The sequence below is a fragment of the Lontra canadensis genome, unplaced genomic scaffold (genome assembly GCF_010015895.1).
Source record: "Lontra canadensis isolate GAN:19392208 unplaced genomic scaffold, GSC_riverotter_1.0 scaffold1, whole genome shotgun sequence".
Classification (NCBI taxonomy): Eukaryota; Metazoa; Chordata; class Mammalia; order Carnivora; family Mustelidae; genus Lontra; species Lontra canadensis.
The window spans coordinates 13,053,199-13,066,849 of record NW_022630995.1 but is presented as its reverse complement, the minus strand read 5'-3'; the positions used below and the strand labels follow the sequence as shown (position 1 = coordinate 13,066,849).

Sequence of the window (13,651 nt, the reverse complement as noted above, 5' to 3'; positions counted from 1 at the left end):
ACACACATAATAATTAAAATACCAAAAGTTAAGATAAAGCAGAAATCTTTTTAAAAAGCAGCAAGAGAAAAGCAGATAGTTATGTACAAGGGAAAACCCATAAAGGTATCAACTGATTTGAGGCTCCTGGGTGGCTCAGTGAGTTAAGCCTCTGCCTGAGGCTCAGGTCATAATCTCAGGGTTCTGGGATCGAGCCCCGCACTGGGCTCTCTGCTCAGAAGGGAGCCTGCTTCCCCCTCTCTCTCTCTGCCTGCCTCTCTGTCTACTTGTGATCTCTGTCAAATAAATAAATAAAATCTTTACCAAAAAAAAAAAAAAAAAGGTATCAACTGATTTTTCAGCAGATATTTTGCATGCCAGAGAAGAGAAACAGGATATATTCAAGGTCCTGAAAAGAAAAACAAAACAATAAAATCAAGAATGCTCTCCCAGGGAAGGTTATCATTCAAAACTGAAGGAGAGATATTAATTTCCCAAACAAGTTAAATTAGTTCATCACCACTAAACTAGCCTTACAAGAAATATTAAAAGAATTCCTTTAAGCAGAAAAGAAAAGGCTATAATTAGAAGAAAATTAGGAAAGGAAAATTTTCACTGGTAAAAGCAAACATGAAAAACATAGTACATCAATCATTTATAAAGCTAGTATGAAGGTTAAAAGATACAAATAGTAAAATCAATTATATCTAGAAAAATCATCTCTGGGATTCACAACATGGATAGGGGAGCAAAAACATAGTGCTTTTAAAATGTGTTGGAACCTACCCAACCATCAACTTTAAATAGATTCCTATATACACAGAATGTTATATGTGAACCTCATGTTAATACCACAAGTAAAAAACCTGTAATGGAAACACAAAACAAAACAAAACAAAAAAGAGAGAGAAAAGATTAAAAGCATAACATTAAAGAAAGTCATCAAATCATGAGAGCAAAAAAAAAAGAAACAGAGAAAACTACAAAAGCAACTAGAAAACAATGAAAAAAATCACAGTAAGTACATACCTATTGATAACTGCTTTAAATGTAAATGGACTGAATGCTCTAATCAAAAAACACAGGGTGAGTGAATGGATAAAAAATTAGACCCATCAACATGCTGTGTACAATAAACTCATTTCATATCTAACAATACATACAAACTGAAGTTAGGACCAAAAAAGAGTCCATGCTAATGGAAGTGAAAAAAAAAGCTAGGGTAGCAATAACTACATCAAATGAAAAAAACCTTTAAAATAAAGACTAAAAGACGGGGCGCCTGGGTGGCTCAGTGGGTTAAAGCCTCTGCCTTCGGCTCAGGTCATGATCCCAGGGTCCTGGGATCAAGCCCCGCATGGGGCTCTCTGCTCAGCGGGGAGCCTGCTTCCTCCTCTCTCTCTGTCTGCCTCTCTGCCTACTTGTGATCTGTCAAATAAATAAATAAAATCTTTAAAATAAATAAATAAATAAAGACTACAAGAGACAAAGAAGGGAATTACATAACCATGCAGAATCAATCCAACAAGAGGATTTAACAGTTGTAAGTATATATGAACCCAACACAGGAACACTTAAATATATAAAGTAAATACTAACAGACACAAAGGGAGAAACCGACAGCAGTACAACAGCAGTAGACTTCAGGGGTGCCTGGGTGGCTCACTGAGTTAAGCATCTGTCTTTGGCTCAGATCATGATCACAGAGTCCTTGGATCAAGCCCCATGTCAGGCTCCCTACTCAGTGGGGAGTCTGCTTCTCCCTTTCCCTCTTCCCCTTCCCCTACCTGTGTGTGCGCTCTCTAATAAAGAAATCTTTTAAAAAAAAAAAAAAAAGAAAGAAAGAAAGAAAGAATTGTCTTCACAGATGACAAGAAAGAAAGAAAGAAAGAAAGAATTGTCTTCACAGATGACATGATACTCTATGTGGAAAATGCAAAAGATTCCACCACAAAATTGCCAGAATTAATATAAGAATTCAGGAAAGTAGTATGATATAAAATCAATGCACAGAAATCAGTTGCCTTTCTATACACTCAACAATGAGATGGAAGAAGGAGAAATTGAAGAGTTGATCCTATTTACAATTGCACCAAAAACCATTAGACACCTAGGAATAAATCTAACCAAATAAGCAAAGGATCTATACTCAGAAAACTATAGAACACTCATGAAAGAAATTGAGGAAGACATAAAGTAATGGAAAAACATTCCATACTCATGGATCGGAACAACAAATATTGTGAAAATGTATATGCTATCTAGAGCAATGAACAACAAATATTGTGAAAATGTCTATGCTACCTAAAGCAATCTACACATTCAATGCAATCCCCATCGATATACCATCAACTTTTATCACAGAACTGGAACAAATCATTCTCAAATTTGTATGGAACCACAAAAGACCCCAAATAGCCAATGGAATCTTGAAAAAAGAAAACCAAAGCTAGCAGCATCACAATTCCAGACTTCAAGCTCTATCACAAGCTTCTAATCATCAAGACAGTATGGTATGGGCACAAAAAAGACATATAGATCAATAGAAAAGAAGAAAGAACTTGGAAATGGGCCCTCAACTCAACAATCAACTAATCTTCGACAAAGCAGTAAAGAATATCTGATGGAAAAAAAGACAGTCTCTTCAACAAATGGTGTTGGGAAAATTGGACAGCCACAGGCAGAAGTCTAAAACTGGACTATTCTCTTATACTATACACAAAAACAAGCTTTCCAAAATGGATGAAAGACCAACATGTGAGATAGGAATCCAATAAAATCCTAGAGAAGAACTTAGGCAGCAACCTCTTTGACCTCAGCTACATCAACGTCTTGCTAGACACATCTCCGAAGGCAAGGGAACCAAAGGTAAAAACGAACTACTGGGCCTTCATCAAAATAAAAAGCTTTTGCACAGCAAAGGAACAACTGACAAAACCAAGACAACCAACAGATTGGGAGAAGATATTTGCAAATGACATATCAGATAAAGGGCTAATATCCAAACTCTACAAAGAACTTACCAAACTCAACACCTAAAGAACAAATAATCCAGTCAAGAAATGGGCAGAAGACATGAACAGACACTTCTCCAAAGAAGGCATCCATATAGCCAACAGACACATGAAAAAATGCTCAACATCACTCAGCATAAGGGAAATACAAATCAAAACTACAATGAAATACTACCTCACACCAGTGAGAATGGCTAAAATTAGTAAGTCAGGAAATGACATGTTGACAAGGATGTGGGGAAAGGGGAACTCTCTTACACTGCTGGGAATGCAAGATGATGCAGCCACTCTGGAAAACAGGATGGAGGCTCCTCAAAAAGTTAAAACTAAGAGCTACCTTACGATCCAGCAATTATACTACTAGGTATTTACCCAAAGGACACAAACATAGTGATCCGAAGGGCACAGGTACACCAATGTTTATAGTAGCAATGTCCATAATAGCCAAACTATGGAAAGAGCCTAGATGTTCATCAATAGAGGAATGGATAAAGAAAATGTTGTAGGTATATACAATGGAGTATTACTCAGCCAGCAAAAAACCCGAAATCTTGCCTCTGGCAACAACGTAGATGGAACTAAAGGATTAAGCTAAGCAAAATAAGTTAATCAGAAAAAGACAATTATATGATTTTACTCATGTATGGAATTTAAGAAACAAAACAGGACTCATAGGAGAAAGGAGGGGAAAATACAAAATCAAAGAGACAGATAAAACCGTAAGAGACTCTTAATCATAGGAAACAAACTGAGGGCTGCTGGGGTAAGGGGGGATAGGGAAACGGGTGCTGGGCATTAAGGACAGTGATGGAATGAGCACTGGGTATTACATAAGACTGAGGAATCACTGACCTCTACCTCTGAAACCAGTAATACATTATATGTTAACGGAATTTAAATAAAAAAATTTTTTAAAAGACTAATCAATCACGGAACTCTACCTCTGAAACTAATAAAACACTATATGTTAATTAATTCAATTTAAATACAATTAAATTTTAAAAATAAAGAAAACTTGAATATTTTTTTAAACAGCAGCAGAAAAAAAGCAGTATTAATAAACTGAAACTCTCATAATCATTACAACTTTGGTTGTAAAATACTTTGGTTGTTAAAATTTACCATAACCATCTAGCTAATTTTCTGTTGGAAGTATTTCTCCTGAATTCTCAATAGCTAGTTTTTGGAGTCAAACTTACATACTAATTTATTATGAACTAATTTTGAAACATCCCAGAAGTTACAGCCACTCAACCTCTCTTATGTCAACTGTAGTTTCCTCCATCTGCCTAATAAAATAAATAACAGATAAATAACAGAACCTATCTTATGGAGTTTTGTGAGATGTAACTTAATACAATGGTGTAAAATGCCTGACATATAGCAATTCATTGAACATTAGCTATTACTGTTTTTTTAACTTTATTTACTTACTTATTTAAGTAGTCTCTACAACAACATGGGGCTCAAACTCATGACCCCAAGAGCAAGACTCACATATTCTGACTGAGCCAGACAGGCATCCTGCTATTACTGTTTTTTTAAAAAAATGGGTAAAGCTGTATTTATAAGAACATTCATGGTAGTACTATTTATATTTAGAAAACAAAAACCAAACTGAACACCATCTAAATGCTCCACAATAGAAAATTTATAAATCAGGGTAGTTATGTATGCATGTGTTTGTGTGTATACACATAAATCCACTAATTTTATCTGAACAATGCGAAGTTGTATACACTAAGCTGACTTTGTTGGCTATATAATCAAATTCCTATGCTTTTACCTACTTTGCTTGCTAGAAGTTTCCAATTCTGGAAGTAGTTTATTAGAATCTCCCAGCCTAACTATACTGTTTAAGTAAAAATTGGGGTTTTTTAAAAACTTTTTTCTTTATATATTTTATTTGATAAGTTGTTTGGTGCATAAGCATTTATGATTTTTCTACCTTCTTCATTAATTTTTTATCATTACATGTCCTTCTTTATTCTGTTGTACTATTTAACCAAATCTGAGAGTTCCTACCTTATTAGAGGAATTCAATCCATTATTTAGTGTAACAAGTACCATGTTTCTTTTTATTCCTTCCATCTTACTTTATATTTAACTAGTTATTTTGCATTAATGCTTCTTTCTCATTTTTACTGATTTGAGCAAATGACCATATCTATTTTCTCCCCTCCCTTAGTCATTTTAAAGTTTTACTGTGCTTTTTTCCCTTTAATATTGATCACCTTCCCATTCTTGGCACTCAAAAATCAAATTCTCATTTCTCCATGATTATGTTAAAAACTATAACCCTTACCAACATATGCTATCTTCTCCTTTTCTCATTCAGTAAAATAAAACATTTAGACTACTTTTACTACTGCTCTTCTGCCCCTATTCTCTTCCTTACCACATTAAGTTTTAATTAAAGATAGTATGGATTTCAAAGCATCATTATAAAAGTCATTATTTAACACTAATAAATCCCCATTCACATTAAGTATCAGCAATGAATGATTCACATCCTTGTGTAATAATTCCCTCCCCTAAGATGTATATGGGAACTGTGACTTTATTCTCATCTGCAGAATATGGTAATAGTGACAGGGAATCACTCTGATTACATTATGATTATATATGTGACAATATATGATATCATACATATAAGACACCATCGAGCAGAAGCAGAAATTCTGCCTTGCTGACTCTGAAGAACCAAGGTGCCATACTATGAAGGGGCCTATGGAACGGGTCACGTGGCAAGAACTGCAGGTAGCCTTTAGAAGCTGAAAGTAATGGCCAATGGCTGACAGCCTGCAAAAAAACCGGTACCTCAGCCCCAGTTTCAAGGAACTAAATTCTAACAACCACATGAGCTTGGAATAGGACCTCAAATCTCAGATGAGATCACAACCCAGGCTGACACTTTTGACTGCAGCCTGACACCTAAACAGAGGACCCAGCTAATCTGCGTCTGGGCTTCTGACCAAAAGAAAATATGGATAATAAATAAATGTGTGTTGTCTAATCCACTAAATTGTGGTAATTTAGTACATAGCAACAGAAAACAAATACACATTATTTAAATTTAAGCACATATATTACAAGAATTATTCCTCACCACTGTTTCCTTTCTTTGGAGTCAGTTTTGATTTATATACTTAGTTAAAATACACGAGTATTTTATCAGAGGATTTAGAGTCAACTCAATCTTTGCATTATCTGCAAAGTAAATTCACTTACCAGAAAGGAAAATATCTTGGCTAGGTGTAAGATTACTAGATTGTAATATATTTCTTAAAATGGGCTATAGATGTTATTTTATTCTTCCAATGTTATACAGATCAACAGTACTCATCATTTTTTCTCCCTTGTATATATATTTTTCTGTCTAGAGGCTTCCTATAGTCTTGAAATTTAGAAATTTTATTCATTGATGTCTAGAAGTGTATGTATTTCAATAATTTTGACTGGCATTTGGCAAACTCGTTCAAATTGCAGATTTAAGCCATCTTTAATTCAGGTAAGTTTTCTTTAACATACTTTTTTAACTCTTTTCCTTCCTCCACCTGTTTCTCTTTTCTGGAAATCCTATTGTTTGCAAGTTTTCTCAGTTGTCTCCATATTATTTCCACCTTTTTTCCTCATGCTTTCCATCTTTTCATGTTTTGTCTCTGATAAATTTCTTCCATGTCAACACCGGTTACTAATTCAGCTCTCAGCAACAGTGACACCCTTTAGTTTCACTTCATCTACTGACTTTTTTTTTTAAGATTTTATTTATTTAACAGACAGAGATCACAAGTAGGCAGATAGGAAGGCAGAGAGAGAGGGAAGCAGGCTCCCCGCTGAGCAGAGAGCCCGATGCGAGGCTCGATCCCAGGACCCTGGGACCATGACCTAAGCTGAAAGCAGAAGCTTTAACCCAGCACCCAGGCACCCAGGCACCCCCATCTACTGACTTTTTAAATTTTAAAAAAATTGAGTTTTTCAGTCCCAGAAAGTTTTCTATGCTATAATGGAATCTCTGAAAATCCTATTTCTTTTATTGTTGAAACTGTTATGCATCTACTAACAGAAATTCTAGCTCACCAGCAGTTGTCTACTTTCTTAGGCACAATACTTGATTTTCCTCTCTTTAGTTGCTAAAGCCCTTGCTCAGAAACATTTTTATCTGTTTACGTACTCCTGACTAGTTATTCCAATTTTCAAGAAAGTATTAAACACTGAGAGGTAGAACAGTCTTCACATGGGCCAACAAAATATTGACAAAATGTGAGTTTTGGGTTGAAGCAATTTGAGGAAGTTTCAATTCTAGTGGTTTCCTTAGGTACAAGTGCAAGAGGTCTCATGAATCCTGACTGGCAAATATATCATTAGGAACTGAAGAATTTTAATCCTCCATGGCCTCTCCATGAGTTCCCCAGCTCCCACCTTTGCCTACCTATGCCAGCTACTGCTTTGTTTGCAAATGAGCTGGATAAAAATGGGAGTTGTCAAATGTCATCTACCTAGCAGTTATTATTTACAGAATTCTCCACCCTAACTTCTTAGCCTGGGCAAAATCATGTTCCTTAATATGGGGCAAAGCATGAGAGAGACACAAGATTTAATAAAGATCATCATTGGCCTATGATGACTTATTGTGAAATTCATAAAAACTAAACAAATAGTTTCAATTTATCTACCAGTTAATCCAAATACTTCCTCTCTGTATGAGAAGAATTAAGACCCATTTAGTAACAGAGGTTTTATAAATGAAGATATTAAAAGACAGAAATAATCTTACCTAACTTGTGATGTATTTTATCCTCTGGTATCACCGTAGATATTTTTACTCTTGAGTCACCTGCAAAATGCAAATGATAATCTCATGAGCAAAGGCTGCTAATTCCATGTTGAATTAAACTGTGCTAGTTGTCAATTTCAATATAAGTATTTTAATTAAATTTAACTCGACAATTATGGTATTACTTCTTTTACTTTTTACTGCTGAGGAATAAAGACTAATTAAAAACAGTGTAACATTTCTTTAGATTTTGCTACAATGTATATGTCTAAAGAGCCTAACAATTAAACATAACAAAAAAGAAGTAAGTTTTCTAGACTTGAGGTAAAATAAGCAACTTAGTACATTAAAATGTAGGGTGTAATAAAGAACGATCAAATGCTAATAATGTAATATATGATCTTTCACACTCTAAAATAGTACAAGTATACTAAATTTAGCAGTGTACCAATTAGGCAGAATTTTCAACCTTAGTATTGAAATACATAGCTGCCATTAATTCTTTCTCTTCCTATGCACAAATGTCATTCCTTATCAAGAAGCAGAGTCTAATTCCCTTTTCTCTGAATTCCCTAATTCCCTGAATCTCTGCTGATCTTAATGACCTGCTTGACCAACAGAACACAGCAGAAATGACATTCTGGGACCTCAAAGTGTAAGTCCTAAGAAGATATTCAAGTTCCACCTGGGTCTCTTAGAACTTCACTTTGGAGAAAGACACCTTATGTGAAGTCTGACCACCCCAAGACTGCCATGCTGTGAGGAAATCCAAGCTAAGCACATGGAAAGAACATGCGGAGAAAAAAGATACATGTGGCCAGCCCTCAACTGTTCCAACCACACCAGTTAAGTGCTAAGTATCTTTTTTGTTGTTGTTGTTAAAGACTTTTATTTTTTTGAAGATTTTATTTATTTATTTGACAGATGGAGATCACAAGCAGGCAGAGAGAGAGGACGAAGCAGGCTCCCCACTGAGCAGAGAGCCCGAGGCAGGGCTCGATCCCAGGACCCTGGGATCATGACCTGAGCGGAAGGCAGAGGCCTCAACCCACTGAGCCACCCAGGCGCCCCTAAGTGCTAAATATCTAAGTGAAAAAAGTCATCCTGGACTTCCAACCCAGTTGAGCTTTCAAAGGACTCAGGACCAGCAGCTTGCATTTTAAGTATGAATGCATGAGAAAGCCCAAGTAAGAACTGCCCAACTAAGCCAAGTCAACCCAAGAACACTGCGAGATAAAAATCAATTGTTGTACTAAGCCACTAAGTTGTGTTTGTTATGGAGCAACATGTAACCAGGACACTTACTGTCTATGAATGACCTAAAACTTCTGATACAATTTTATATGTAATATGCATTTCCTGGAAAGTAAGTCTAAGCTTTCATTATATTCTCAAATGAGTGCACGATACAAAAAGTCTGTTTAAAATGACTGAACTGGGGCACCTGGGTGGCAGCAATCATTTAAGCATCTGACTCTTGATTTCAGCTCAGGTCATGATCTCTGGGTTATGAAATCGAGCGCCAAGTTGGGTACCATGCTGGGCATGGAACCAGCTTTAGATTTTCCCTCTCCCTCTCCCTTTGCCCTTCCCCATCCCACTCATACATGCATGCACACTCACTCTAAAAAAAAAAAAAAAAGTTAAAATTAAATGACTGAATTGGTTACCTTATAAACTTGCAGGCTAAGAAGAAACTTTAGTGATCATAAAATCTAATTTCCCTGTCCAGAACTGGCAAATCTACAGAGATCTATAGAAAATAAAAGTAGATTAGTCGATGCCACAGGCTTAAAAGGTATGGAGAGGTGAGGGAATGAAAGGTGCCTGCTAAAGACAGAGAATACGGGGTTTCTTCTGGGGATGATAAAAATGTTCTAAAATTTACTGTGATGATGGTTACATACCATTGAATTATATTCCATAAATGGGTAAATTTTATGGTATGCTGACTATCTCAATATACATCTTAATAAAGCTGTTACCAAAAAAAATCTAATTTTCAGCAATCCCCACTGGAAAAAGTAGAAGCTAGTCAATGAAAATTCTTAAATAGCAGTGAGCTGAGGGAAGCAGGTGATGGGATCAAAGAAGGAATGAAGCAAATAAATATACTGAGGACAGTCCACTGACAGAGCCTAGAAGTAACGATATCCCAGTAACAGTGAGCACACCAAGTACCCAGATCTGAGTTTCTAAATGCCATTCTCCACTAAAAAGAGCCAGGTTCCCAAGGAGAAATAAGCGACTCCAGAGCTGAGACAAGGGAAGTAGGTCAGAACATCTTAAGCACCCCCCCAAAAAAAAGAGTATTCGAAAAATGACAGAAACGTAATCAAAGGACAAAAGGACCAGTTTGAAAGGATGCCTACCAACCAAATCTGACACAATTTGAGTATCAGAATAAATGAAAGAGATTATAACCACCAAATAAAATAGGAATCCAACAGCAGCCCATAATTATATAGATAAACAAATCAAGAGAAGCGGTAAGAAAAACTATTTCTTACAGAATGCCACTAATTAAAAGACAGGAATTAGGAAAATAGAACAGTACAATTTGGTATCATCATTAGTGGCTGATGATTTGAGTGGGGGTCTTCAAAAGATGATAAAATTGGTGTGAAGGTTTGAAAAGAAACATGTTAGATAATAGCATCACAATATCACACTGCAAAATACTTACCAATTATAAAAGAAAACAACCATATCTTTAGAGTAGAGATAATAACTTGAAAAAGTGATCAAGATTAACATCACCAACAGGAGATGGGCAAACACTGAGTCTCCTAATGTGATGCACAAAGAACATAGCATCATTTCTGTACTACTTCTGTCACCTGTGCATGGCTGGCATCTGATCATGAGGAAACATCAAAAAGACTCAGGTAGAACGTCATTCTAAAGAATAAAAAGTTGTATTCTCTCAAAAAATGTAAAGCTCAGGAAAGTTAGAAAATGCCTGTTGAACTGTTCCTTGCTGAAGGAAACTTAACGGACATGAGAGCTAAATGCAATCTATGATCCTGAATTGGATCCTGAACCAGAACACTAACGGAACTGCTGGTGAAATCTGCAGGAATCAATGAAGGAATACTGGTGTAATATTAATGTTGATTTCCTGACGTGGATGGTTAAAATGTGATTATGTTCTTGTCTTACATCGTATCTGTATACATTTACACACAATACTATGTCTGCAACTTCTTTTCAAATAGTACAGAAAAGGCTAATAATAATGCCAAAGCAATCTTGAGAAAGAACAAAACTGGAGGTATCACAATACCAGACCAAGATATACTACAAAGCTGTAGTATATCAAAACAGTATGATACTAGCACAAAAAGAGACACATAAATCAATAGAATAAAAGAGAGAACCCAGCTATAAATTCACGCTTATATAATCTCTATGACAAAGGAGGCAAGAATATACAACAGAGAAAAGACAGCATATTCAACCAATGATGTTGGAAAAAATGGAGAGCTACATGCAAAAGACAAATGTAACAGGACCACACTTTCTTACACTACACTTTACACAAAAAAAAACCTCAAAATGGATTACCTAACTGAAAGTAAGACCTCAAACCATAAAACTCCTAGGAGAAAACAGAGGCAGTAATCTCACTGACATTGACTATAGCAACATTTTTCTAGATATGTCTCCTCAGGCAAGGGAAACAAAAGCAAAAATAAACTATTAGGACTACATCAAAATAAAAAACTTTTGCATAGCAAAGGAAACCAACAACAAAATGAAAAGGCAACCTACTGAATGGGAGAAGATTATTTTCTTTTTCTTTTTCTTTTTTTTAATATATATATATTTTTTTAATTTTATTTTTTATAAACATGTATTTTTATCCCCAGGGGTACAGGTCTGTGAATCGCCAGGTTTACACACTTCACAGCACTCACCATAGCACATACCCTCCCCAATGTCCATAACCCCACTCCCCTCTCCCAACCCCCCTCCCCCCATCAACCCTCAGTTTGTTTTGTGAGATTAAGAGTCACTTATGGTTTGTCTCCCTCCCAATCCCATCTTGTTTCATTTACTGTTCTCCTACCCCCTTAACCCCCCATGTTGTATCTCCTCTCCCTCATATCAGGGAGATCATATGATAGTTGTCTTGGGAGAAAATTATTTTCAAATGTTATATATATATATATATTTTTTTTTTTAATTTTACTTATTTATTTGACAGAGAGAGAGAACTCAAGTAGGCAGAGAGGCAGGCAGAGAGAGGGGGGAAGCAGGTTCCCTGAGCAGAGATTCCCAATGCAGGGCTCAATCCCAGGACCCTGAGATCATGACCTGAGCCGAAGGCAGAGGCTTAACCCACTGAGTCACCCAGGCACCCACAAATGATATATTCAATAATGGGTTAATATTCAAAATACATTAAAAACTCAACGCAACACCAAAAAGTCAAATAATCTGATTTTAAAATGAGCAGAGGACCCAAACAGACACTTTTTCCAGAGATGACATCCAGATGGGTGAAGCTCAACATCACTCATCATCAGGGAAATGCAAATCAAAACCACAATGATCTACTACCTTATTATCTGGCAGATGGCTAGAATCAAAAAGGTAAGAAACATGCTGGCGAGGATGTGAAGAAAAATGAAACTTCATGCATGTTGGTAGAAATGTAAACTGGTGCAGCCACTGTGGAAAACAGCATGGAAGTTACTCAAAAAATTAAAAATAGAATTATCATATGATCCAGTAATTCCACTACTCGATGTTTACCCAAAGAAAACAAAAACACTAATTTAAAAAAGTATGTTGCACCCTTATGTTTACCGCAGCATAATTTGTAAGTCAAGATATAGAAACAACCCAAGTGTCCATCCATAGATGAATGGATAAAGATGATGTGGTATGTACACAAACCACACACACACACGTATACAAACCACACACACACACAGTGGAATAGTACTCAGGCATAAAAGCTACATCTTGCCATTTGTAACTACACAGATAGAGAATATAATGCTAAGTGAAACAAGTCACAGAAAGACAAATATCATATGATCTCACTCGTGTGGATTTTTTTTTTTTAAAGACTGTATTTATTAATTTAAGAGAAAGAGGGAGACCACGAGAGAGAGAAAGAGCACGAGCAGGGAGGAGAGGCAGAGGGAGATGGAGAAGCAGACTCCCCACTGAGCAGGGAGCCCGCAGTGGGACTCAATCCCAGGACCCTGGGATCATGACCTGAGCCAAAGGCAGACACTTAACGGACTGAGCCACCCAGACACCCCACTCACATGTGGAATTTAAGAAACAAAACAAATGAACAAAGAAAACAATAAACAAACGAACAAAAAACAGACTCTTAAATACAGAGCACATACTGGCAGTTGCCAGAGGAAAGGTGGGTGAGGGATGAGTGACATAGATAAAGGAGTTTAAGACTATACTTATAATGAGCACTAAATAAAGTATAAAAATGCTAAATCATTATACTTTATACCTAAAACTAATGTAACACTGTATGTTAATCATACTTCAATAAAAAAACACATTTTTTAAGGGGCACGTAGGTGGCTCAGTCAGTTGAGTTGTCTGTCTTTTGATCTCAGCCTCAGGTCTTGACCTTGGGGTGTTGAGTTCAGGACCCATGTTGGGCTCCATGTTGGGTGTGGAGTCTACATAAAAAAAAATTTTTTTTAAAGGCTAATGACAAGAAAATGTGTATGAACATATATGTAGCGGAGGCAGGGAGGGAGATGGAACAAATGTTGTAAAATACTGACAACTGTGGAATCTGGGTGAAGCAGATATGGGAATTCAGAATGTTTAAAATTAATAATTTCTAAAAGTTAGTATTTTAATAAATTTAGTAATTTCCAAAAAATTATTT

At 36.1% G+C, this 13,651-nt stretch overlaps 1 protein-coding gene across 2 annotated transcripts in view; it reads right to left on the bottom strand.

The window, feature by feature from the left end:
- The window catches only part of CENPC (centromere protein C), a 91,679-nt gene that overhangs the window by 14,498 nt on the left and 63,530 nt on the right, over positions 1-13,651 (bottom strand). For both annotated transcript variants that reach the window (XM_032848191.1, XM_032848282.1), the window contains exon 13: positions 7,771-7,830. In XM_032848191.1, the coding sequence (XP_032704082.1) occupies positions 7,771-7,830 (60 nt within the window). The remainder of the gene's footprint in view (positions 1-7,770; positions 7,831-13,651) is intronic.